The sequence below is a fragment of the Nelumbo lutea genome, chromosome 6, assembly GCF_056320005.1.
Source record: "Nelumbo lutea isolate HS-2025 chromosome 6, American lotus-T2T, whole genome shotgun sequence".
NCBI classification, from domain to species: domain Eukaryota; kingdom Viridiplantae; phylum Streptophyta; class Magnoliopsida; order Proteales; family Nelumbonaceae; genus Nelumbo; species Nelumbo lutea.
Genome location: NC_142689.1, coordinates 24,072,971 through 24,100,507, shown reverse-complemented (window position 1 = coordinate 24,100,507; position 27,537 = coordinate 24,072,971). Strand labels below are relative to the sequence as shown.

General features: G+C 37.9%; 1 protein-coding gene across 2 annotated transcripts in view; it reads right to left on the bottom strand.

Moving 5' to 3' along the window:
* The window catches only part of LOC148847978 (rRNA biogenesis RRP36-like protein), a 38,035-nt gene extending 10,717 nt beyond the window's left edge, over positions 1–27,318 (bottom strand). Inside the window, exons 1-6 of one of the 2 annotated variants that reach the window (XM_088949692.1) lie at positions 26,791–27,314; positions 20,027–20,154; positions 17,678–17,780; positions 4,535–4,665; positions 4,383–4,449; positions 3,279–3,331 (exon numbers count right to left, since the gene is read on the bottom strand). In XM_088949692.1, the coding sequence (XP_088805818.1) occupies positions 3,279–3,331; positions 4,383–4,449; positions 4,535–4,665; positions 17,678–17,780; positions 20,027–20,034 (362 nt within the window). In that variant the 5' untranslated portion in view covers positions 20,035–20,154; positions 26,791–27,314. Of the gene's footprint in view, positions 1–3,278; positions 3,332–4,382; positions 4,450–4,534; positions 4,666–17,677; positions 17,781–20,026; positions 20,155–26,790 lie in introns of both variants that reach the window. The other variant, XM_088949693.1, reaches the window with a different exon arrangement.
* Between the last annotated feature and the right edge of the window lie 219 nt (positions 27,319–27,537).

The following is a 27,537-nucleotide window of genomic DNA, read 5'->3' as shown; positions in this document are numbered from 1 at the left end:
CCATCAAATGAGCTCGTTCATGAAGGCGGTGATCTCACATGGAATGAAGTTGATGAAGCAATAGGAGCAGCTGAAGTTGTTGAGGGTGCAAATAGGTCGAGGAGAAGTGCATATGTGGTGTATACACGTGCAAATAGAAGCGAAGGTAGATGTGGTCGTGGAAGAGGTGATGGTAGGGGACAAGACAAAGGAAAGTGTTCTGCAAGAAGAAGATGAAGATGAAGTTGGAGAGCTTGATGGGGAAGATGAAGACGATGAGGATGCGGATGATGTTGATTGTGTTGTTGATGATGTTGGTGGATTTAGTGGAGGGATTGCAGGCTCTTATTACCTAGCTACTAGAATTAGCTAGATACTTTTCTTTATTAATCATCTATAAGCTTCATGCTTTGTTAATTTATCCTTAATCCTTTTGTGGAGATTTTGGAGAATTGGATAAGTGCCATATTTATTTTTTGTTATGGTTTTATTCATTGCTTCATTTGGTTCCTACTTCTTATCTACTTCCTTTAAATGCCTGGAATAGATAAATTTCAATCAAGGTATGTCTTATGTGTTTGATTTGATTCCTTTTATTATTTATTCATTTATTGTAAATTTACAATGTTTTTTATTTAATTTATTAATGGTTTGTGTGTGTGTGTTAAAGGAAAAATGAGAAAAGAGAGCACTCAAGAAGGACAATGCTCAACATTCACTTCAAAGTCAAAGGTATGTCTTTGACTCAGTGAGTTTAAATTTTTTTAGTATTTAACTATTTATTACTTTATTAGTTTAGTTTCCTTGTCTGGTTGGTTTAGACTCCTTTTTATTCATAATATTTTATATTTTTAGCTTTTTATATGAAATTTGTACTCATTTGAAAGATTTATAGTGTTAATAGTTAGTGTACATGATTGCTAATTAGCACACAACCAATAAAATGACTTAAAAAAACATATATAAAGTAAAAACTCAATCCAATCATACCTTGTTTGTGAAGCGAAGGGGATCTTTGGTGTCAGTCCTAATTGTTTATGTGAATGATATTGTTGTCACAGGGAATGACCTAGGTGAGATTGATTTTGTCTGAAAAAAAAAATCTACATAAAGAATTTGAAATTAAAGATCATGGAGAACTGAGATACTTCTTAGGCATTGAAGTTACAAGATCAAAAACATGGAATTTTTTTCTCTTAGATGAAGTATGTCTTGAATCTTTTTTAAGAAACAGAGAAGCTTGGAACAAAGGCAATCAGTACACACATTGAGCATAACCACATAATCAATGCATCAGAAGGTGAGCCAGTAAAGGACATTTGAGATATCAGAGACTTGTGGGTCGGTTGCTATACTTGTGTATGACAAGACCAGGCATTTCCTATGCAGTAAATGTGGTAAGTCAATACATGCATGCTCCACGAGTCCAGCATTGGGAGGCATATTGTTTACTGATCATGGACAGTTGAAACTAGAGGCTTATACAGATACAGATTGGGCAGGATGCCTTGATGACAGGAGATCCACTTCAGGAGTATGCACCCTTGTTAGGGGTAACCTTGTCTCGTGGAAGAGTAAGAAACAATCAGTGGTGACAAGATCAAGTGTTGAAGCTGAATACAAGGCCATGGCACACGGAGTTTCAGAACTTCTCTGGATCCGTTCCCTATTAGGAGAAATTGGTGCACAGGCAGAAGAACTTATGGTGTTGTACTGTGATAACCAAGCAGCAATTAACATTGCCCACAACCCAGTCCAGCATGATTGAACTAAGCACATTGAAGTGGATAAACATTTTACAAAAGAAAGAGTGACTTATGGGGAAGTTTGTCTTCCATACATTGCTTCTGATCTGCAGCCTGCTGATGCTCTAACAAAAGGTGTTGCAAGGAACAAGCTGGAGCATGATCTACGCAAGTTGGGAATGTGTGACATTTACTCCCAACTTGAGGGAGAGTGTTGAGTTGGGCCGGTTTCTAGTTATTGGGCCCATTTGTTTTTTATTCTTATTTTTAAGTAATTAAGTTAGAAAGTTGTTGGGCTTTAGGCCCATTAGTTTATGTTTTAAGTTGTAATTGTTTAGCTACTTTAGTAGCCGCCCTACTAAGGGTATTCTTGCAATATCTCATTCTTTAAGTTAAGTATACATTATAATGAGGGGTTGGCGGCCAGATCTAATTCAATTCTGGTTGGCTTCATACTCTTTTCTTCTCTACTGCTGAAACTCTTCATCTTTTTCTTGTTTCTCTTCACAAGGAATTCATCTAAATCTGCAATCAGTAATTTCTACTTATAGCTAGCCAAACTATCATGTGCATTTGTACTGATAAATTGTTGCAACATTAAGGCCCCATTTGTTTGCAGTACTGATGCAAATGCATCGGAATGCAAATGAAAGGACTGCAGATTATAGCTCACATTCGCTTCAGGTTTAACTTCGTTTGTTTGAGATGCAAACAAGGTGAGTGCAAATATATGAAAAAATGCAAGTGGACCCACTTTATATGGGAGAAAGCACAAAGGTATGGGAGTGCAAGTGGCTCACATACGGGAGAAAAACGACAGTGGAAGGAAGGTGGTGCAAACTTTGCAGTAGATTGTGGGATCCGAAATTTACAGGATGCAAATGAGACAAAAAGAAAGCCAAATATTTAACATTGGGAGGCAGGATCACTCTCCTCAAAAGCTCTCTCTTAAATCTGCCCTCTTATTTTCTCTCTCTTCCCAATTCCAACAAAAGTGGCCTAAAGGGTGGACAAGTGGTGTCTTGGACTGCATCTGTAAACGGTTTTCAAACCAGTGAGTTTGGACCCATCGGAACTCTAGAAGTCTTCTTGAATTGTAATGTAATCTAGGCTTCGGGCCTAGTTTCTATTAAAAGGGACCTAAGTGTATCCTATTTTCATATCTTAATAAAATTACCTTATCTTTTACAAAAAAAAAGAGACAAAAAGAAATAAGTGAAAATTTTGACAAGGCAGCAAGCAAATCATAACATCAAACAAACATAAAGAAAACAAAACTGGGTGCAAAATTTGCACTGCAAACAAATGGCCCCACAAACTATGATATATATTAGTAATTGTATGCAATACAACACTTTTGTTCTGTTTTGCTATTGTAGTCTTTTTCTCTTCCACTAAGGTAGTAAGCCTGTAAGCAACTGTCACTCCAAGGTCACATAAACTTGTAAATTTCCCAATTTTTAACATATTAAACAAGAACCACAAGCAATTCTTGTAAGCAAGAATAACTCAAGTCATATTTAGATCAAACCTCTAAGAGAGAGAGAGTCCTACCCATCAGTATCAAGATTCCCACATAAAGATTCAAACCTTGGGTCACGTATCACCTAGACAAAATAATAATACCATATCAATTGCAGAAATTTCTAATTATTTGAAACCTGCAGAAGAATTACAAAAATTTATATCTTTATGGAAAAGGAATATTGGTTACAGGTTATCATGTCATATTTCATACTCCCAATAGAACAGTGCACATATGAAGGGATCTGTGCAGTAGAATCTTCACTCCATATATTTAGAGTAGCCAGATTAACCAACACCAGGATGATGAGATCAACCAATAACGGGAATTGCAAAAGGCTACACCAGATAATGAAGAAAGCCTATGCCCAGTTTAGTCACTCTCTCTGTGTTATTCATGCAGTTGTCTACACATAATAATAACTACAGAATCCACAATTTTTTCATTTACTGAACACATTCTCCACAATTTAAGCCTTACAGCATCTACTTATTATTTAGTTGTGCTTTTACCCAAAATAATTGCAATTCTCTCTTAGAAAGTTGCAACTCTTTGGAACCCAGCCGCTATCAATATATGATAGTATCAGGCATTAGAGGTTGAAACATGGCAATATTATTGTTACCTTTACTATTATAAAGTAAACTACACAAACGTACTTTGATATCAATGAATTAAACTCTACATAAATTTGAGGACACATTTATTTTAACTTAGATATAGCCTTATATAATGGGAGCTAATTTGTTGGTCAGATCATCTAGTGAGCTTCCCTAAACAACCAAAGAATCTTACACATGGTGAACTAATTCGGAGCTCAAAAGGAGTATTTGAGTTCCTCTTCCTGCCCTGGATTAATGAAAAAAACTTAGGACCAAAACACTTTCTCATAGATGCAAAATAAACTCACTTTTACAGGTAAGTCATCCATTAAAAAAAAATAAAACTTCAAGCAGCTAATACTAACTGTGAAAACCACAAAACAAGGTGGAGTATGGGTCAAGCACAAGATCACTCCACATAGAAGAGATATGTGGGTCATGTAAAGTATCCCCTACTTGACCCAACTAGTGAACCATTTTCCTTGTATAATCAAGTAAAAAGATAGAAATACCAAGAGAAGATTCACTTACCCTTTTAGGTGCTTGAATGACCTCTCTAAACCTACCAACAGGTTTCTTGCTACTGATCTCCATTGGCCTTCAACATGGAAATGATGATCAATGGAATATCCATGTGATAAGCTTACAAAAGATAGAAAATAACTTTAATTACAAATTACTACCTGTTCTTGTTTGCACGCCCAACCTTCTTATCTGGATTGAGCTTTTGATATACAGAATGATAGCCATTACATCGAGCCTTCTGCAGCTCCTCAAATGAGATGTCAGCAAGTTCACGCTCTAGCTCTTCCTCCTACAAGAAAACAATCATAAGTAAGAAATGCAGGACCATCCATCCAATTACCAGGTCCTTGATTCCACCAAAAAAAACCTACATGAAACTTAGAGAGGCCTACAAAGCAGTTCCCTTTGATCCAAAAAAGGCCCACACAAAATTCAGCTACATAAAAACCTCTTTCGTCATTCTGTAAGCCATATCCATTGTTAAATTATTGGTGCTTAAATCATTTCTTACTACTTCTATCAATGTCCTTTTGGTTTGGCCTGCCCCTAGCCTTTCCAGCCCCTTCAATTTGCAAAAAATCACTTATGGGTGTTGTTGATGTTTTTCTATGCATGTGACCAACTGGCCATAACATCTGTTAATTCTAGACTGGACCTGTTCATGGGCCGGGTATCCTAACACGCTGGCCCAGCCTGGCTCATTCTTAGTCAGGCTTGAACATGAATTTAGGCCCACAGGCTCAGGCTTGAGCCCAAAACACCAAGCCCGATTTTTTTTGAGCCAGGCTCGGGCTTTCTCAAAAAAAGCCCAGCCCAACCTGATAATAGTGTTACATGGAGGCCACTACATATTAGTAGTGTTATCAAGTATCAACTAGAGAATCTAATTAATCGGCTAGTCAATTGAGAGTGAGACTAACTGAATCACTATCAAGTTGATAGTCAATAATCATGAGGTGGTCACCTAGGAATAACAAAGCATTAACTAGGTCAACTAGTTATTAATGACTGGGTCTACATTTTTTTTCGTGTAACTGTGTGTGTGTGTGTGTGTGCGCGTGATGGATATGACTAGGTCTACAATATAGTATATGCTTTTATTTTTCATATGCTCGGTTTCAAGGATTTGTGATGGAACACGGTTGGCTTATGGCCTATAATTATAAAGTAGAAATAATGCATAAAATTAAAGAAAGTGGAAGAGAGATTCTTTTAATTTTCCTTTAATCAGTGGTTGCACTCTTTTTTATTTTGATAGATAACTAGAAATTACATAAAATAAAGAAAATAGGTTGTACTATTTCTTTGAAAAACAATTTGTAACTCTCAATCCAATCTTATATAAAATAACATTTTGATGTTTGCAAAACAAAGATGCTATAGTGAAATTTTAATATCATCTATTACATATCTGTGGTCTGCACTAACTTCTTTATGAGATAACATCATTTTTTTTGGTTGACTAGTCAGTGCCTGGGCATTACTAGTCACTGCATAGACTAGAGAGGTCAAAATGATTATCTGTATTGATAACATTGCTTATTAGAAACTACTAGGAATATCTAGTTTCTCAACTCATACTTAAAGTCAGTTTAGATTTTATAGCAAAGTGGACTGCCACAATTCTTTTCCAGTAGCACTCATCAAATTTTATTTAAAAAGTAAATGGAAATGGTAATTCCCAGCATTCAAAGGTGTTTGAAATGGAGGGAGAATACGAGATAGCAAATACAGCTAGACGCTGACATCCAATGCACCGACAACCAGAAGACCGGGAAAGAAGCACAGAGAAAATCAAATATTCCTTGTAGTTTACAGATTAGTCCCCGTCTCCGGTACACCCAAACAATTACACCTTATTGACACCACTACTAGTAAGAACATCTGCCCTTTTATTTGCAGATCTAGAGATCCATCTGAATGAGCAGATTCTGATTGGCCAGTAGAGTCTTGTTTTCTCTCAATTAAAAATCTAAACAGTTTGGCTGTTGTGGTAGTTGATTTTATTTATTAAAAAATGATCATATCACCTTCCACCAGAATGCCTTTCCATCCCCTTGATGAAGCTATTATAAGGCTTTGTAACAAGGATGTCAGTTCATCCCACAAGGAATTGATGATGCCAATTGGAGGTCAGAGCAGTGCAACACTGTCCTGGTGGTAGGTTCTCTAATTGTATCACCTATCCCTGGCTTATCACAATTCAACAGGAATAGTTTCATAACCCCATTCTATGTAGGGATGAGAATATTTAGGAAAATAGGCATTTTGCTTATTTTTGGAAGTCCATATAAAATAAGAAGTTAGGTAGCCCTGAAATAAGGGTCATCAAGGATACAATGTGGTATGTGGTTGATTATTGAATTTTGGGCATCATTTGAACTGAAATTTGCATGATGTTTTCAGACCGGTTTTGGATCATATACACCAACTGATGTAAAAATGATTGCTTTTTATACTAATTAATGTAGGATTTCAGTGTACAACAGATGAGTCTAGGAAGTTTAGGATGGTTTTAGGGGTAATATAGATCTAAAAACAAAGACTGGATTTATTAGAAAAGGTCTAGGGACTTGATAGCAAAAATTATGAATTTATCTTAGGACAATTAAAAACTCCAAAATAAGGAAAATTGGTCTAGGATATAACTTTTTAATGAATTTTGTAGGTAGGACTAGAATGGAAATGACTATAGAATGCAACCAAGTTTGGATAGGTTTGGAGTTTTCCTTTTTTATGCCCATCCCCCAACCCATAACCCTCCCAACCTAGTGCAGGCAGGATTTGATCCCGAGTCTCCGCTATGGCCAGCAGGAAATTACCAACCCGCTGGTTGGTACCTGGCAGGTTTGGAGTATGTTGCACAAAGCATAAAAATTACAGGGCTAAGAGAAGACTTGAAAGCTATGGAATCTAGGGTTCTTGGTGGAATCTTGGGATGATATGGAGGAATTGAAGGTTGTGAGAATTTGAGAGGTATCCAAATATTGGAGTAATCAGAGGGTGTTCAGCACAAAAGGACAAAATCAGTCAGAATGGAAAATTCTTTGAGTTGTAAAGCTCATCTAGACAAATTCCAGACCTTTGAGAATGTAGAATGAATGCCTTTTGATGAAAAGCTTATGGCAATTAATGGCAGTAACGAGTTCTTAAAAGAATAAGGAGAAAATAGAAAGAGAAAGAAGAAAAGGGACCCAGCTTTACCAAACATGGTGCCTAGAGGCATATGCTGACATCTTGCAAAAGATTGTGTACAATGAATGCTTAGAAAAGTAGATAGACTGTGGTTCCACGTGCCCTCCTGGTTGATCTCCAGCCATCTTATAACCATCTTAGAGTCCCCTTCAATGATGACATTTTTGCAGTTCAGTAATTTTGCCTTCCTTAGACCTGTTACAGCAGCCATAATTTCTGCTCTTGCTGAGTCTCCTACCCCAATTGGACCGGAATATATAGCAACCATATTCCCTTCATTGTTTCTGATTACTCCTCCAACCCCTGAAACCACTGGACCCGGATTACCCTGATTGCAACTAGGGCTGGCAATTTTGACCCCAACCCACTTGAGTCAATATGGGTCAAGACATCAAGTGATCCAATAGGGATAGGGGAAAAATGGTCAGGGTGGGTTGGGTCAAGGGTGGCCGTCAAGTTGAGGCTTCTTAGTGTTTGAAATGTTAGTGAGGTTCCTTAGGATTCAAAATTTCAGAGAACGTCAGGGTGAGGTGTGTCGTTCAAGGCTTGAGGCAAGCTCCATTTGAATCTGTTCAAGGCTTTAGGTAAGCTTCATTTCTGCAACACTACATGCAGTGTTTTAAAAGGCGTGGGAGGCATAAACTTGGAGGCGTGCCTCCAAGCAAAGCGCACCCAAAACACCTGGAGGCGTATGCTAGAGGCACTGACACCTCTGAGGCGTATGCCTCAACGCTATTTTCATGAAGCATGCTAGAGGCATATGCCTCATGCACACCTCATATAAAAAGACAGGAAAAAAAAAGGAAAGGAAAGGAAAGGAAAAGAAAAAAAAAAGAAAAGAAAAGAAAAGAAAGGGAAGGGAAAGAAAAAGAAAGAAAGAGAAGATAAAAAAAAGAGAGAGAGAGAGAAAAGGAAAGGGAAGGGAAGAAAAGATAAGGGAAAAGAAAGTGGTCTACCCCCAACCCCTTTGGCTGGGGGGCTTCGCCCCCCTTTTTAATGCAGCCCAATTTGGTCTTTTTGTGTAAATAATCCTATTCAGTTCTAGGTTCGAAGTAGATAAGAAGAAGAAGTAGAAGTAGAAGAAGGGTTCGACTAGTAGAGGAAATGTCACCCATCTAGTTGTATCCTTACAAGTGATGGGACACATAACTTAAACTTGAATAAAGAAAACCTTTCACTTCTAATTAGATAAACCAAAAGACCAAGATACCCCTGTTATATCAACTCTAACACTCCCCCTCAAGTTGGAGAGTATATGTCATATAGTCCCAGCTTGTCACATATAATCTACTTTGCCCTGAGATAGCCCCTTTGTAAAGACACTCCACTAATCACTTTTTCTCTTACAAAGTGGCAATCAACTTCAATATATTTTGTTCTCTCATGGAAGACTGAATTAGAAGGGATGTGTACAACAGCTTGATTATCACAGTATAACCTCATGGGTTTGTCAACTGAGAACCCCATCTCCTGTAACAAGTTCTTCAACCATACTAGTTCCCATGTGGTATGAGTCATAGCCCTGTACTCAACTTCTACACTACTTCTTGCCACCATTATTTGTTTCTTGCTCTTCCAAGTTACCAGATTGCCACCAAGGAAGGTACAATACCCTGTAGTTGATCTCCTGTCTGAAACAGAACCAACCCAATCAGCATCTATATACCCTTCTATCTCAAGAGTTCATCCACTTCTGTATAGCAAACCACGACCTAGAGCACCCTTCAAATACCTAACAATTCTTAGAACTGCTTCCCAATGAGGAAGCCGAGAATGTTGCATAAGCTAACTCACCATAGTTATAGCAAATGATATATCTGGCCGTGTAATAGTTAGATAATTCAATTTTCCCACCAACCTCTTGTACCTTCCAGGATCATCAAACTCTTCGCCTGCATCAATACTCAACTTAGCATTTGGTTCCATTGGTGTCTCGGTTGGTTTAGCACCTAACAGCCATGTTTCTTCAAGTAGGTTAAGTACATATTTCCTTTGACATAAGTTAATTCCATGCCTTGACCTTGCAACTTCTATTCCTAAGAAGTACTTCAGCTTACCCAAATTTTTCATATTGAAGTGGTCCTGTAGGAATTTTTTCAACCTATCAATCGCATTACTATCACTCCCAGTTATGACAATATTGTCCACATACACCACTAGCAAGATTTTCCCATCTTTTGAGTCGTGGCTGAACACAGAATGATCTACTCGACACTACTTCATCCCAAAACTCTTCACTACTACACTAAATCTAACAAACCACGCACGTGGAGATTGTTTCAGCCCATAAATTGCCTTTTTAAGTCTACAAACCTTACCATCCTCCCCCTGAGCAACAAACCCTGGTGGTTGCTCCATATATACCTACTCAATTAAATCACTATGAAGGAAGGCATTCTTGATGTCAAGCTGCAAGAGAGGCCAATCATACATTGTCGCTAATGAAATCAATACCCAAACTGAGCCAATTTTAGCTACAGGAGAAAATGTCCCCATATAGTCCACACCATACAACTGAGAATAGCCCTTGGCCACTAACCTGGCCTTTAATCATTCCAACATTGCCATCTAGAAGTTACTTCACTGTGTAGACCCACTTACACCCAACAACATGCTTACCAAGAGGGAGAGTAGTAAGTTCCCACGTGTGATTATGTTGTAAAGCAGACAATTCCTCCTTCATTACTTTTCGCCAACCTAGAGAGGTAAGGGCTTCCTTGACAGTTTTGGGAGTAGAAACAGAGGATAGCAAGGATATAAAGTGGCGATGGGAAGCAAAAAGGTGAGCAACTGAAACATAATGTGAAATAGGATGAGATATACAACTATGTTTACCTTTCCGCAATGTAATAGGAAGAACAAGGTCTAAGGGAGGAGGTGCAACCACAGGATTTGTCGACAAGGACTGAATAGGAGGAAAGGTCGATGCTCTTCTGTGAGTATACACTTGTCGGAATGGTAGCCGCTCAGTAGTAACCCACACAGGAGAGGGATCCGCAACTAGAACAGGAACCACGGGAAGGGGGTCCTCAATTGGAATAGGAAGTGGAACCACGGGGGAAAGAGAAGGGACCTCAGTGCCCGAGAAAAATGGGACTGATTCAAAGAAAGTGACATCGGAACACACAAATGACTTATGAGAGTTGAGGTTATAACATTTATACCCTTTTTGAGTCCTGGAGTATCCAAAGAAGATGCATTTAGTAGCACAAGCATCTAAATTGTCTAAACCAAGCCCCAAATTTTGAACAAAACAAACACATCCAAAGACTCTTGGGGTAATAAAAGGAAACGGAGACAGAGTGGGAAACAAAACTGAGAAAGGGGATCGACTTCCAATGATGGACATGGGCATCCAATTCATGAGAAAACATGATGTTAGGACAGCACCACTCCAAAAACAATTTGGAACATTCATATTAAGCATCAGAGACCAAGCAGTTTCAAGTAGGTGTTGATTTTTCCGTTCAGCTACACCTAGTGTTTTAAAAGCACAAGGCGCAAAAAAAGTGCAAGGGCCAATTTGCGCTTAAGGCGCAAGGCAAAGCACGTACCTTATTAAGAAAGGCACAAAATTACAAAAAAAAAGTTAAAAACTAAAAAAAAGTAAAAAAATCCAAAAAAATGCAAAAAAAATATTAAACATAATGTTAATAAAAATATAAAGTTAAATTTTAAAATAAATGGTTTAAAAACCTATTATCTAAAATTAAAGTACATAAACATAACATGTAAAGTGTATTCATATGAAAATTTAAAAATAAAAGGAAACATATAAAGAATTTTCAAGCATGTAAAACCCACAATCTCTTTTTTTCCTTAATTGCATTGCTTCAAATAGTTAATGTGATGTAAAACACATTGCACTCTTAATTCTATGAATCGCCTTTGTAGCATGCCCCTCGAGGCAAAGCCTGAACAGGTCTATAGTAGGGTCTAAAATTCTTATTTCTCACATAAAAAATAATGATTTTACAACTTTCATTGTCTTTTAAAAAAATATTTTATTGCAATGAATTATTTTCCCTGGCTACACCGTTCTACTGTGGGGTGTAGGAACAAGAAGCTTGATGAATTATTCCATGGTGCTCTAAGTAGTGCTGAAATGGTGTTGAGGTGTACTCTTGCATTATCGAAGCAAAGAATTTTAATATGAACTCCAAATTGATTATGAATTTCAGCATAAAATTTTTAAAAAGTGGAGAACAATTCACTACGACCTTTCTTAAGATAAAGCCATGTCATCCTTGAAAAGTCATCAACAAAAATTACAAAATACTTGTAACCATTGTAGGACATTGCTCTATTTGGACCCCAAACATCAGAATGAACTAAGAAAAAAGACTCAAGACACGACTATCAACCCTTTGACTAGAAGAGACTCTACTATGTTTCCCAAGCTGACACGACTCACAATTCAATGAGGAAAGATGACTTAAGGATGGAACCAGCAACTTTAAAGCCTTGAGAGATGGATGACCAAGTATACAAAGCCATTGGAGAAGAGTAAGACGACTGAAATGCTACTGGTGGGCCACCGCCATCAAGGTAATACAGTCCACCTGCCTCATGCCCTCCACCAATCTTCATCCCCATCTTGAGATCCTGCAACACACAAGAAGAGGTATAAAAAGTTATAGAATAGTTGAGAGACTTGGTTAATCTACTAACAGACATAAAAGGTTAAACGGGAACTCGAGAACATATAAAACAGATGATAAAGATAAGGAAGTAAGATTAACATCACCAACACCACAAATGGGATATGTAGACCCATTAGCAAGGGTAACTGTTTGGGATGTGAAAGACTGAGAAAGAGAAGAAAATACATTTGGAATCCTAGACATATGATCCGAGGCTCCAGAGTCAATGATCCAGTGTGAAGGTTTGGAAGCCAAGCAAGCCATACCTGATTGGGCAAGAGTAGCTGGGTTCTGCTGAGAGAATGTTTGAAGGAACTTCTCATATACCTCACACGGTACCAGTGTTTTAAAAGTAGCGCCTAAGGAGCAAGGCGATGCGTTTTTGAGAGCAGGCGCCTCGCTTGGGTCAAGGCGGCGACACTTTAGTAAGGCGCTCGCCTCTGCACCTAAGGCATGCGCCTCAGGCCAAGTGCCAAGCGGTCCAGGTGCGCGCCTATCTTTGGTTGCCCTTTGTTTTTTATTTATTTTTAAATTAACTTTTATGGATAGATTATAATCATATATATATATATATAGATTATTTCCTTTTATGTGCCAAAATGGTTGGGATATGGTACAGAAAATATGAAAGAAAGATTCACAACCCTCTCGAGAGAAAAAACTTGCTATGCAAGGCTTCTCAAGCTCCCAGTATCAGTTGAAGTCTCGAGCCCTCAGCCCCCCACGTTCTTCTTGGATCATCATGTTCAGGCCATCTCTCAATCGAACAGCCACCTTCGAAGTTCTATCAGAGGCCATCTCTCAGTCGAACAACCCACTGCAATGTTCAAGCTTTCAGCAATCAGCATCAGGTATTTGTTTTTTCTCTTTTTCCACTAAAAACAGGGATTCTAAATCTAAAAAGATTTTTACAGTAAAACGAGCCCCCTTCTTCTTCTTCTTTCCTTGTTTGTATCACACTAAAACAGGGGCTCCGCCCCACTGTTCTACAATATTTTTATTATCAACAGCAAACATTAGTTTGAAAACAATAAAACAAGGCTCGACCCCTTTCCTTTTTTTATTTTTAGATTTTCTTTGCTTCTGCTTCCCCCACTTTCTTCTTCTTCTTCTTTTCTTGTCTGTTTCACATTAAAACAAGGGCCCCGCACCACTGTTCCACTATTTTTTATCAACAACAAATATTAGTTTGAAAACAGAAAAACAGGGCTCAACCCCTTTATATTTTTTCTATTTTTTAGTTTTTTTTATTTTGTGTGCCTTTTTTAAAAAGGCGCGCGCCTTGCGCCTCATGCACATTTGGAACCTGACACTATTTGTGCGCCTTTTGCTTTTAAAACACTGTGTGGTGCACTCATCATCTCCTTCCTAAAAGCACCAATAGATGTAGAGGGAGTCTGATTAGTTTGTTGATTTTCACGAACTGTACCACTACCACCAGTCACAACATGGTTAGCCCAAGTGTTGGGTAGACTATGTAAATCATAGCAAAAATTAACAGTATGCCCCTCTAATCCACAGTATGTGCATTTTCTAGTTGCATGAATCCTTCCTCTTACCACAACCTCCCCTAACTCTCGACTACCACTGCGGCCACCAGACCGATTAAACAAAGAACCACCTCGGTTTCCTGGAAACCCACGGCTACCACCTCCACCTCTATTTCCACGACCTCCCCCTCTAGTCACCACAAAACCATATCTGTCCGAAAGAGAAGAAAACTCTGTAGACTCAACAGATATCCTTCGAAGACAGGCAAACACTTCTTCAAGGGAGGAAAGAGCTTAACGCCCCAATATTTGTGCCCAAATAGGTTCATATTCAGCCTTCAGACCCACTAGGAACCTTGTCACATCAAGTGGCTCTCGCTGCTGTTGTTGAACCTGAACATCCGGAGTCGGAGGATGATATATATTAAGCTCATTTCTGATATTCCTCATGCTTACATAGTATTCCTCCAAGCATTGGTTACCTTGCTTCAGATTAAAGTACTCTTGGTACAGCTAATATACCCTATTAGTATTATCTTGGCCGGATTAAAGTCTCTTAGCATGGGCCCAGATTTCTTTAACAGTATCTAGGAACATAAAATTCACACTAATTTTAGGTTCCATGCTATTCCACAGCCAAGTCATGATTTGAGCATCCTCCTATTCCAAATCACTGAACCCTAGAGAATCAGAGAAGGGTTTTTCCTCTCTCACATGCTTTACCTTTTTCTAGGCCTTTAAGAACACCTCCACCGACTTGGCCCACGGCACATAGCTCTCACCATTCAACTTAATAGATGTCATTTGAACATAGTAATTTGGAGAAATCATAACACCTGTTTTATTGTCACTCTCATCTCTGGTTGACGCCATCTTAACTAATTCTCCCCACTTCACAAAGAAATCACTATTATAAACAAGGTATTCACCTTCAACTATTCAGCACCACACCACACACTACTCAACAGAATATAATTATCACCACACTACTATCATGAACTCAGCAATTGAAAAACCTACTTTCAACGCACATATCCAGGTATAAACAGAACAAAAAGAGGCTGATATGCATACTTATCGATTCGCACCACCACAAGAATGAATTCTAGACCAAAAGAAAGCAGCCGCAGTCTACTACTAGGCGAAAAAAAAATCTATTCATACCTGTCCACAAACAGCCCTCTTCGTATCATTGAATAGAGGGTATCTAGTACACCACCTCAACAACCACCATCATAGCAACCGGAGGCATATTTACCTCCAAAAACAAAAAAAAAAACGACCACTCCTTTTTGGCCTCTTGTCGAACTTTCTATCAGTCTAGGAGAAAAATAAAGAAAACCGATATGGCTGGCAGCAAACTCAGGAAGAAGAAAGGGCGATGAGAAAAGAAGAAAAAAAAAGCTGGTGTCTTATTGCTCTAATACCATGTAAATAATCCTATTCAGTTCTAGGTTCGAAATAGAGAAGAAGAAGAAGAAGAATAATAAAAGAGAAAGAGAAGAAGAAGAAGGGTTCAGCCAGTAGAGGAAAAGTCACCCCTCTAGTCGACCCACTTTGTATTTATATTGAATTAATTGAGTTACAAGAAAGACAATATTGTACCTTACAAGTGATGGGACACATAACTTAAACTTGAATAAAATAGGCCTTTCATGTTTAATTAGATAAACCAAAATACCCTTGTTCTGTCAACTCTAACATTTTGTGTTAGGGGGCTCTTGCTCCACTCCGGCTCGCTCACCTTTGCGTCAACAAGACCCCCCCTCCCTTTTCAACTAGTGTTATGCATCTTTATTATTCTTAATATAAAAGATTTTTATTAAAAATAAAGAAAAATGAGATCCCCCCTTCCTCTCTTCTTCCTCCTCACCCCCCTCCTCATAAGGAGGCTTACACCACCTTGTGTTAGGGAGGCTTATGCCTCTTACGTTCTAAACTACACCTCACGCCTCTAAGTAGTGGAATGCCTCGCGTCACGACTCCATATTTTAAAACATTGCACTGCAACAAAGAATGTGCTCTCCCTTTGTATGAGGCTTAACCTTGAGCTTTGAGTCATATGGAGATCTACTATCTAGGGGGAATAGTCAAGAACAAGATCAAGTTCTTTGCCTCCACGGAAGGGAGAAAGAGATGGATGTTTACATGGTAGTGGGAAAGGGGTGGCAGATCAGGTATTCTACCTCCACATTCTTTTTCTTTTTTTTTTAAGATAAATATAGACAAAAATTTATTTCCACCATTTCGTCATCGAATCAAATCAGGTTTTGGTCTTTGAGAATGGGAAAGATGGGGTTTAAAGCTTTGTCGGTTGCTGCACCACCACACACAGTGGCAATAATTTATTCGAGTATCATAAAGTTGATGGAGGCCAAGTTTAAGTTTTTTTTTAACTGTAAGGTTAAGTAATTCATGAATAACAAAAAGGCAGCAATACTAAAGGCCCCTGTACAATGAGAGACTGTAAAGAGGAAATAGACAGAAAAACTCAGAAAAGCCAGCCTCCGAAAACAACCCCAAAAAAACCATTGTGGAGGCCAAGTTGAAGTAGAACGAGTTCCGTTGCACAAGGAGGCCGAAGCTCTTCTGCACAATCGATATTTTTTATCACTTTTTGTTTTTCTACAATTTTTGGGTTGAAAAATATAATGATTTTGAATTTTTATCAATTTATGTATTTTATGCAATTTCGATTTTCTTTATTTAAGCATATATATATATATATATATATATATATATATATATATATATTAAAGTTTATCATTTTCCAAGTTTTTTTCTGTAATTTTTATCCGTTTGTGTTTTTTTCTGCCATCTTTGTATTTTTCTGCAAATTTACGTCAATTTTTGTGTTTTATTTTTTTTGCATTTTTTTGTTTTTCTTAATATTTGTATTTTTCTATAATTTTCTTAATATGTGTATTTTGTTTGGCTAAAATATTTGTAATTTGTTAATCTCTGCATTGGGTTAGAGGGTCATATGGTTGGGTTTGGGTGGACCAGGGTCAAGGTGGGTTGTGACCCACTAACACCCCATAAATATGGGTGGCAAATGGGCCAGCGAGTTAATATGGATCACCTAACCCACCCATTTGCCACCCCCTTAACTGCACCCATCAAAACTATAACTTGAAAAAATGAGGTGGAGGGCATCATACAGCAGTTGTTTGCTTCTTTCCAGGTGCGTGGAATAATTCTACGACATGGGATCGCTCACGACAAACACCTCATAAATATGGGTGGCAAATGGGTCAGCAGGTCAATATAAGTGGGTTGGTACTCAACCCTTACCCAACCCACCCATTTTCCACCCCTAACTGCAACCATCACAATTAAAATTGAAAAAAATGAGAAGGTGGAGGGCATCATACAGCAGCTGTTTGCTTCTTTCCAGGTGCCTGGAATAATTCTACAACATGGGAATCACTTACGATAAACATAATATGCAGAGAATTCATTGAAACATCATTCCAATATCTTTCTCTACACTTTTGATTATGCATATTAATACACACTATAGGGGAGGCCAATCCTCCTACAACTAGGAAAAACTAAAATTATTGATTTGTCACTATCATGAGAGATTTAAACACACTTGAATTATAACTAGACAAATAAAATCCTAATGCCAGACCCCACAGACAATATATGAAATGAGTCAAATGACCAAAATACCAATTCTGTCATAATAGAAGAAAAAAATCAGCATTTATCAAAAAAAAATCAGAGAAATCCATATTGGGTTCTTTGGCTACTAAATCACCAGCCTAGTGCCATTTCTGGCTTTGGTGAGTATTCTCAATTGGAATCAATTATTTTCCGGACTACGGTTAGTCCTTAATGTTCTAGAAGTAAATTCATCATCTACAGTTTCAATCCTTTCCATTGTATTAACGGAAGATCATACTTGAGCTGCATTAATAATTAGTAAATTTCCAATAATAAGGAATTCCAATAGAACTTATGTAACCTCTTCTGAAGAAGATTCATGTTCATCACTCTCCTCAAGCTTGCTTTTACCAAAAGCAGTACTGGCTTTGTCCCGTTTCTTCATTTCTGTCCTAGACTCCATCCTACAAGTTTAATAGATTACAACTAAAGTGAGCCACTGAGACTTAAATAGATAAGTGCATTGAAACAATCAGTCAGAACCATAGTGATTCTCCTATAGACATTAATGCATACAAAAAGCAAGTCTACTGCATCAACCCAACCGATAAATACCTAGTTCATTTCACAGATCACCAGACATACTTGATATGCCTAAAAGGCTGATTGAACTGACTGCTTCTTAATTTTGCATAGTGATTCACAGTTTACAGGCATCTTAACAAACACAAAAGTAAACATCTATTCAGATAAAGTGAATTTCACTCAGTAGGTCATACTTGAGAACATATTAATCAAAATAAAAGTTGTATTCACTAGCAGTTCAGAAATTTTATGCCTTGAATATAGTTCCATGTAAATTTCCTTGGTATACATGGCTTAAGCATTGTATAATAGGAAGGCATAATCGTTTTGGTTTCTAAATCCTAACAAGACTAATAACAGGGTGTAAGGAAATCATATTAAATTATTTTCAATTTTAGTTTATCGCTGTCTTCAAATAGATAAACCTATCATCTAAAAATGAGTTAATACAGGGAAGTATTAGAAAAAAATAGAAATATAGTAAACTGGAGATCCCAAAAAATAAAATCATTTGTGTTTTCTTTATACATTCGCTGATGCCTTCATTGTGATGATTCTGTGGGTTCAAAACTAAAAATGAAACGTGAATCCATTACACATGCCTATCAAACACCTGTATGAAAACCAGGATAAATCAAAAGAGGCCTTATGAAAACCAGGATAAATCAAAAGAGGCCTTAAACCAAACCATTCTATGAATCAACTAATTGATAACATCAGAATGTGAGAAATCCTCTGGTCTTATTTCCAGTTCGGTGATGAAAAATATAAACAATCCATTGGAATTGCTATGTATCCAGCAACCTCTATGTAGCATAAATAGGAATGATGATGATTCCACGTTTCACTCAACATGGAAGCACAGATTAATCGGCAATCCTAAACTACAAAAATGCAACATGAACAGTATACAAACTCTATTACAGTCATCATGAAAGAAGAAGGAAAAATAGCAATCAAATTTTGTTGCTAGAGCAAAGGTGGCCTCCAGAAGGTTTTAAAAGGCTAAAGATGGAGGTGAGGCAGTTGGGTGTGCCAGAGCCAAGGCCCAAACCTCAAGGCATTTTGAGGCTCGAATAAAAAAGCATGGATATAATCCATTAGTCGATAAACAATGGATGTGAAAAGGCACAAAATTAAGATATTCTGTAATTTTATGTGGTTTGTTTGCACCCCCCAATCTGGGAGTCTCACTTCCGGAGGCGTTGACTACGATATCAAGGTATTATCTCTTGTTTGCTGAATCTCCCTATTTATTTTCTTTTTCATTCCTTGGTGATGTTTAGTTTGATTTCTTTCAGGTAATGGAAAGTATGCAACACCACCATAGGTTCTGCTTAGTTTCTGTAAAAGAAGATTCATGCAAGTTGCAATTTGTTTCATAATTAGTTTCTTACTTGCATTGTTGACTACCACATTCAAGTAGGTCTTGACGATAATTTCTGCTAAAGTTCTCCTTTTGTTTTCGGAATGGAGCTTTGATGGGTGTTTCAGTGAATGGATACTGGGTCCCTCTCTCTCTATCTCTTTCTCTCTCTAAGGATGCTTCACTACTGGAGAGCAGTCAAAAGTTTAAACTAGAATAAAAATGTTTATGCCATTTGGCCACGGATTAAAATTGAATAATAAGAAACTTAATGACAACTCATTTTGTGTTAGCTCATTGTTCAATAGGTACCAAAAATTGGCTAAAATAGATCATCTTCTCCAAAGGATACTTGCAAATTAATCTGCAATAAGTACTTCCTATGGTTCTCCCATGGTTCAATACGTTGTGCTCAAGGGTATACATTTAAATGGAAGCCATGTTAATCTAGCAATGCTTTGTTTTAATTTGTATAGTGAAAAATCAAAAAGAGAGAGAGAGAGAGAGAGAGAGAACTACCCAACGGAGAATTGTTGATAAGAATGAAGAAAAGAACAAAAATCACCGAAGAGAGCATCGTGATAATCATGAAGAATAACAAAAATTGCCGAACATATCTTTGTTTTAATCTAATAGGGCTTTGGTTTAACTTTAACCTACTTTAAATATAGATAATTTAGCAGGGCTCAACCGCAGAAAGCGTCATGAAGAACAACAACAACAAAAAACCGAAGAATAACAATGAGAGGAGGGACCTACTGGTTCATCTCTTGGTCTCACCCTTAACCCTTTGTGGCATTACCTTCTTCTTCTCTACAGAGCGACAACAAAGTCACCGGCACACCAGCAGAGCGGCAATAAAACGGTAGGCAATAGGTTAGGACTCTCTGTTTAAGAAGGAAGACCCAAAAGCCAGTTACAAGGCAACCTAACAACGAAAGTATAGAGCACGGATCGGATCAGATTCAGTAAGTGGTAAGTTCACTCCAATCCGATAAGAAATCCGACTTATTCGAATCCAATTCCATTAGAATTGTAATAAAATTTTTTATGATAAAAGTAATATTATATTATAATATATTTATATACAAAATATATAGAATATACATATATAATATATATTAAACTACCACCCCTAAGGTTTAGGAAATTGACTAATTATACTTTTACTGTTTTAGTATTGTCTTAAAGTTTGACTAATTATATTTCTATTGTTTCAGTATTGTCTTAAAGTACCCATACTGTTTCTGACAATTGACTCAATCTTCCTTATTGTCCGTCAACAAAAGCATTAAAAAAATTATACTTTTACTGTTTTAGTATTGTCTTAAAGTTTGACTAATTATATTTCTATTGTTTTAGTATTGTCTTAAAGTACCCATACTGTTTCTGACAATTGACTCAATCTTCCTCATTGTCCATCAACAAAAGCATTAAAAAAATTATTTTGCCCATCACTCAAAAAACTCAAACTCCCAGTTCAACGAAGACATTGTAACCGTTCATTTAGACTCTCCGGTCACGTTAAGTTTGCATTTTCTTACACATGAAGTAGCTTATGCGTTAATGGTGATTTCCTTTGATTCGATAATGGAGCAATTGTAGCATTGTTGTAGCCCTCCATGAGCTTGAGAAGTAGCTTACAAACGTATTAGGGGGTGTTCTGTAGTGTGGATGAGAAATTGATGCACCCTATGGCAGGGCCCAATCCACACCACACCACATTCCACAGCTGTTCTGAACTGTGGAAAGATTGTGGGCTGGACAAGTCCACACCACACATTTTGATTCCATGTATCTCATATACATTTTATGAATGATCTACACGTTCGACCATAAATGCCTAATCTTTGCATTTTATATGATAAATATATTGAAAAAAAGGCATTGATAAACTAATATTAATCAATAAATATTAATTTTAATAAAATGGTAGTAAAACAATAAAAAAATATTTAAAATATTTAAAATTATTATTTTGTTGATAAAAACTTAAAATTAAAAAAAAAAAGAGTGAAAAAGGAGCACCATCGAGCTTATACTAGAATTAACATTAAAAATATTATTTTATTGATAAAATATTAAAAAATTATTATTTTAAATTTTAAAAATTAAAAAGAAGGAAAATAATGTAGAAGATATGTATTGTATCAAAATACAATGTGGAAATATTAAGGACCAGCCATAACGGTGAGTTCACCCCATGGCATGGGCTGAAATGGTCCATCCACAAGATGAACACACAACCGAACACCACCTTAGTCTTCATGGTTTCCTTCCATCGATTTGTCTATGTAAACAAATAGTTAAGCCTCTAAAACCATGGTGAGATGGGGAGAGGGGTATGGACCATTTATCGAGTTTATCGCGCATCAAAGAGATGTTGGTGGTAAGAGGGAATGGGGTTTTCAGGTTCACCTGAAGCTATGCTCAAGCCAATACACACGCCTCGTTGAATGCCTAAGGTTACGCCGGAAACAACTCAAAGAATGAAAGAGCAAAAGGGGAGAGAGACAGAGAATAAGATTATAACAGGGAGGGGAAATAGATGGATGGCTGAGAGAGAAGAAATAACAGGATGGTTTGCCACTAACGTCCCGTTCAATTCACCACTATGAATAAAAGCTGAAGTCATTGGTTCAATTTGTCAAGATTTAGGGTTGAGGAAGGCGTTCCCGAATCAGGAGTGCAGGGCTGGGATTTTTATTGCTAACCATTTGGATAAACACTACTGTGGAAAGTGTGGGTTTACTACGTTTATCGGAAGGCTAGAGGTGATTAAAGTTGTTCATGGTAGGTTTATGCATCCATTAGTCTTTTAAGAACTCATGGATTTTGTAACTGGAAATTCGGTTATTAGATAAGAGTGCATTTTGGAATTTGTTTAGAAGTGTTGTTCTTATGTACTCAATGCCATATATGATGGTTTAATTACAAGACGTTAATCATTTATATGGACAAAAAAATTGGGAATGTAGATGTTCAACGACGGGTATGTAAACCATGGGTTATTGAAATCAGTGATTTGGTTGTTGAATGTTGATATTGGGTCATCATAAAGATGGTCTTCATTGGGTATTCATTGGGTTCTGGCATCACCATGTTTTTTATGGTGGTAGTGGTCAATGGCACACTCATCACCTTCATCTTTGTTGTTTATTAAGATGAGATTTTTGTATTTGGGTCGTTCTCAAAATTTCTATGGTGTTCGTGTTTTTGAGTTCCCAAAACAGACAGGAATAGAACCGTAACGAAGAGATTTAATGATCTGAGATGCCTGAATAAACCAAATCCCCAGTTTTTTAATTCGTCCAGAAGCTAGGGTTCCGAATCCATTTCCTCCCGTTGGTTACTGATACAATACAGTAATATCCAAATTATTGGTGCCTTAGCTTTCTTCCATAACCAGGGCTCTGTGGCTCTCCTCTAGATGTACCTTGCTCTACAAATACCAATGGCACCAAATCAACAAAAAAAACCAGGGTGCCAAGTGTTTCAGCTATAGTCGCCATTGTTGTTGTTGTCGTGATCATCTAAGCTAAAATATTTGAGGGGCTGCCTTCTAATGTCTAAATTCTATCTGAGCAAGAGAAACAATAATAATGTTTTCATTCAATCAGATTTTATAGATACATGGCAACTTGTATATGCCAACTATAAAACAGAGTAACCGACTAACTAACTAAGCCCCACATGGAGAATTGCTTCATACGTGGAGAGTTGTTTCTCCTAATACCCCCCATTCAAGTTGGAGTGTGGAAAACGATGCCCAACTTGGAGTAAAGACTATGTAGTCAGTCTCGACCTAGAGCTTTGGTGAAGGCATTTGCAGGCTGTTGAGAAGTTGGAATGTGAGCTGTAGTAATCCTTTTGGCTAATAAATGGTCACGGACAAAGTGACAATCAATTTTGATGTGCTTTGTCCTCTCATGGAATATCGGGTTTGTTGCTATGTGTAAAGCAGCTTTATTATCACAAAAGAGTTACATGGGTTCAAAATGCTGAAAGCCCAAGTCTGAGAAAAGTTTCTTCAACCATATAAGTTCACTTGTGGCTGCAGCCATAGATCGAAATTCTGCTTCAGCTGATGAACGAGCCACTGTGGCTTGTTTCTTGGTTTTCCAAGAGAGAGGAGAATTCCTTGAAGTAGTGAAATATCCTGTGGTGGAATGCCGGCTAGTGTGACAGCCAGCCCAGTCTGAGTCAAAGTAGACTTTTAAGATCAAATCACATTTGGAAGAGAGTAAGATGCCTTGTTCTTGAGATGCTTTAAGGAAGCGGAGGACATGCATGACTACATCTAAGTGAGATTGATAAGGATTGCTCATAAATTGGCTTAAAACATCTACTGAGTATGTCAATTCGGGCCTGGTGATGGTAAGATAAACCAGTCGACCTACTAATCTTTTGTACTGATCTGGGAGGGCTACAAGAGGACTAGAGTCAAGTTGCAAGTGTTGCTACTGTAACATAGGAAATGAGCTAGGTTTGCAGTCGAGCATGCCAGCATCAGTGAGTATGTCAAGCGTATATTTACATTGACAAAGAAATATCCCAGCTTATGTCCTAGAAATTTCAAAGCCAAGGAAATATCATAGGTGCCCAAGGTCCTTTATAGGAAAACAAGAGTTGAGATAATCTTTGAGAGCTGAAACACTACTTGTATCATTGCTGGCAATGATAAGGTCATCAACATAAGCTAGGATTGCAAGTGAGTTGCCCGATTGATTGAAAGTGAACAATGTGTTGTAGGCTGAGGATTGAGTGAAACCCTTGCTTTTAAGAGAGTGAGACAGAGTATCAAACCAGTTCCGAAAAGCTTGTTTGAGGCCATAGATGGACTTATTGAGGCGACATACCCGTTTATCGACAGGGGCAAGTAAACCCAGTGGAGGAAGCATGTAGACTTCTTCTTGCAAGGCACCATGAAAGAAAGCATTATTAACATCCATTTGGTGAAGCTCACAATTATGAGCTGCAGCAAGAGCAAGTGGGCATCGCACTATGACAAGTTTGGCAACGGGAGCATATGTTTCATTGTAATCAACTCCTTCGAATTGAGTGTAGCCTTTGGCAACAAGTCGGGCTTTAAACCTTTCAATTGAACCATCTGGATTGAGCTTTGTCTCATACACCCATCTACAGCCTATTGAGTGTTTTCCTGGAGGAAGATCTATGAGAGTTCATGTGTTGGTTGTAGGGGTGGCAACAAAACGAGCTTTTCACGAGCTACTCGAGCTCGGCTCGTGAGGCTCGCGATTCTTAACTTTTTAAATATCAAATAAAAAATATTTTTATATATAAATTATTATTTTTATAAAATATTTTTTCTCACAATCGAGCTCGAGCCGAGCCAAGCTCGAGCTTATGAATTTTTTACTCGAGCCGAGCTCGAACTCAAGGTTCTGGCTCGAACCGAGCTTGAGCCTTGTAGAACATTCTCAAGCCGAGCTCGAGCCTGGTACCATTCAGCTCGGCTCGGCTCGGCTCGAATCCACCCCTAGTTGGTTGCTTCAAGGACTGACAGTTTTGTTGTCATGGCATGTCGCCAACACTAATGTTTATTGGCTTGAACAAATGAAGTGGGTTCAGTGGCTGAACGAGCTTGAGTGAAGTGATGAGAAATGACAATACTTGGATTGGGAAGTAGATAGTGTAGTACAGTCATAATCAACCAAATGAGATGGAGGCTTGCGAGTGCAAGTGGGCCGAAATAGACTTGGTGGTGTAAGATCAATGGATGTAGGCTGATTTAGTTCATGATTGTGTTGGCCAATGGGCATACCTATATCCGTTCCAATGTTGGACTATTGGTGAGTGGAGTCAAGAACAAAAGAAATGGGGGCTTGCTGATTTTGACTTTTCTGGTGAATCATGAACTTCCAGGACTGGTAATGGGATGATTGGTCCATGATCTTGGTGAACATTCCCAAAATCACGGTAAGGGAACTGATTCTCCAAAAACATCTCTTGAGACAGATTTCCCCCATGTCCATGTTGTATAATCGATACCATTTTTGTCCATGAGTGGAGTCAATAACAGAGGAAGTGAGGGGCCTACTGATTTGATACTTCTAGTGTATCATGAACTTCCAGGACTGGTAGTGGGATGACTGGCCCATGATCTTGGTGAGCATTCCCAAAATTATGATAAGGGAACTCATTCTCAAAAAACATGTCTCTTGAGACAAAGATTTCTCCCATTGTGAGAATTGAAAAACGGCTCACTCGCCACTTGAGCTGGAAATGGAGTCACCACCCATCAGTTAGGAAATGGAGGTGATGGGACCTCCAAGAATGGTATCAAAATCATTTTGATTCAATAATGATTCCACTAGCCAAGGCATCGGCTAAACCAGCCCAAGTAAGACTCGGATGGGAGAGGGAAGGGGTTAGGCACCCCTCTCCGGGGTACAGTAGGTGGGGCCCACATGAGGTTCCAAACAAGCATAGACACAAAATAAGCAATTACATAAGTAAATTGATAGAGATAGCAAATCATAAGAACAACCATCACAAAAGGGAACATACCTTATCAACATTTTTTATTGTTTTTTTTCTATTTTTTAATTTCTATTTATTTCATTACTATTTTTTTATTTTAATAGTTTTTTATTTCTTTACAGAACCGTGTTTATTTATTTCATTACTATTTTATTTTTTTGTCTCTTTTTTATTTTTTTGGTAGCTTATTCTTCTTCTGTTCCTATCTCCGGAGCTAACCACCTAGCTTTTAGGGACCAAACTCATTATTAGGGATTCTTATTTTTTCCTCCTTTTTTTATGTAATCATTTTTTTACTCTTTTGTTTCAACCTCTACAAACAGCACACTACTCACGGTTTTAAATCATAGGTGAGGGATTACATCAATCCCTTCACATCTTACTATTTTTCTTTTTTTTATTTGAATTTTCTGCATAACTGTATATCATATTTATTGAGATGAATTAGAGTGAAAGAAAATCTCACACCTACCGTCTTTTCACTTTCTGATTGACATACCACAACCCAGCCATTGCAATCCTAGATATTGAACTAGAATGCATTTCCAATTTGGACCATTATTTAAGCTAAGTGAAGACAATTAAAGAAAAAAACACGCCAAACTAAAGATTACCAACTAGCAAGAAAACATGGAAAATTTCTCATAGAAGATTTGATACACGGTAATGGAAAAACAGTTAAAGAGGAATATTACGCCCCAAATTAATCAAACAACTGAACAGAAAAAACAGGTACTCGGTTGATATAAAACAAGAGTGCATGCGATAGAAATGAACAGGAAGAGAATGATACAACGCTTAATCAAGCAAAACAACGATGTTAATAAATGGGACGAACGTATGCAAAAACTCTTCTCATCACCGTCGGCAAGGATTTCACAGAGATCGGCTCAGTGGAACTTCATTGCCGTCTCTAATGACAGATAATCAAATGCTGTTCAGCAGGAGGTGAGAAGAATACAATAAAATAAGATTAAAAAATTGGGAAAAGTGAAATCACAGAGGGGGCAGAAACATACCTGAATCGAGATTTCAGCCTGAGAAACGATGCTATAAGGGACTTTTAATCCGCTTCGATCATGGATTGTTAACACTCGAATGGTGAGGATTTTCTTGAATTACGACCGGGATAGCAACTGGTGTGAAGACGATCTTCAACCCCAAGGTCCAGCAAACAATTTGCATCGGATTTTCAGATCGGCACTACGGTATCTTACCCAGTTCGAACAACAGAGTTCACAGATGGAAGGAGCTCGACTGATGATTAGGATGGCAGAGGAATGGTAGTAGAGCGAAAAGAAAGAAAACAAAGGAAGTAAATAGGACCGGTAGAGGTTGGGTTTCTGCTAGAATGGAGTGGGGAATGAAAGGGAAGTTGCGTCGCCGTTGCTTGCTGGATCGAAGACAGTCGGGGGGGATTGGAAGAAGAAGATGAAGAAGAAAAACGAGAAGTCTGAAAGCGTGAGAGAGGGAGGTTTGCCGCCGCCGCTGCTTCGTTCGAACGGGGAAAAAGAGACGACCCTCCTTCGAATTTTTCGGATCCGGATGAATGAAGATGTTTAGGTTGAATTTATATGGGAGGCAGGGGCAGCTTCGTAATTTTGGTGAATGCGAGGGGCACTTTTGTAATTTCGGAAAAGTCTGGTCAAACTGGTGTTCTTGATGGATGGCCGAGATTTTAGATAAAAAATGGAGGGTTGAGATGGATCAGGCCACATAGAGTATGTTTGCATGTGTGAGCTAACAGGATTGGGCAAAATGGAATC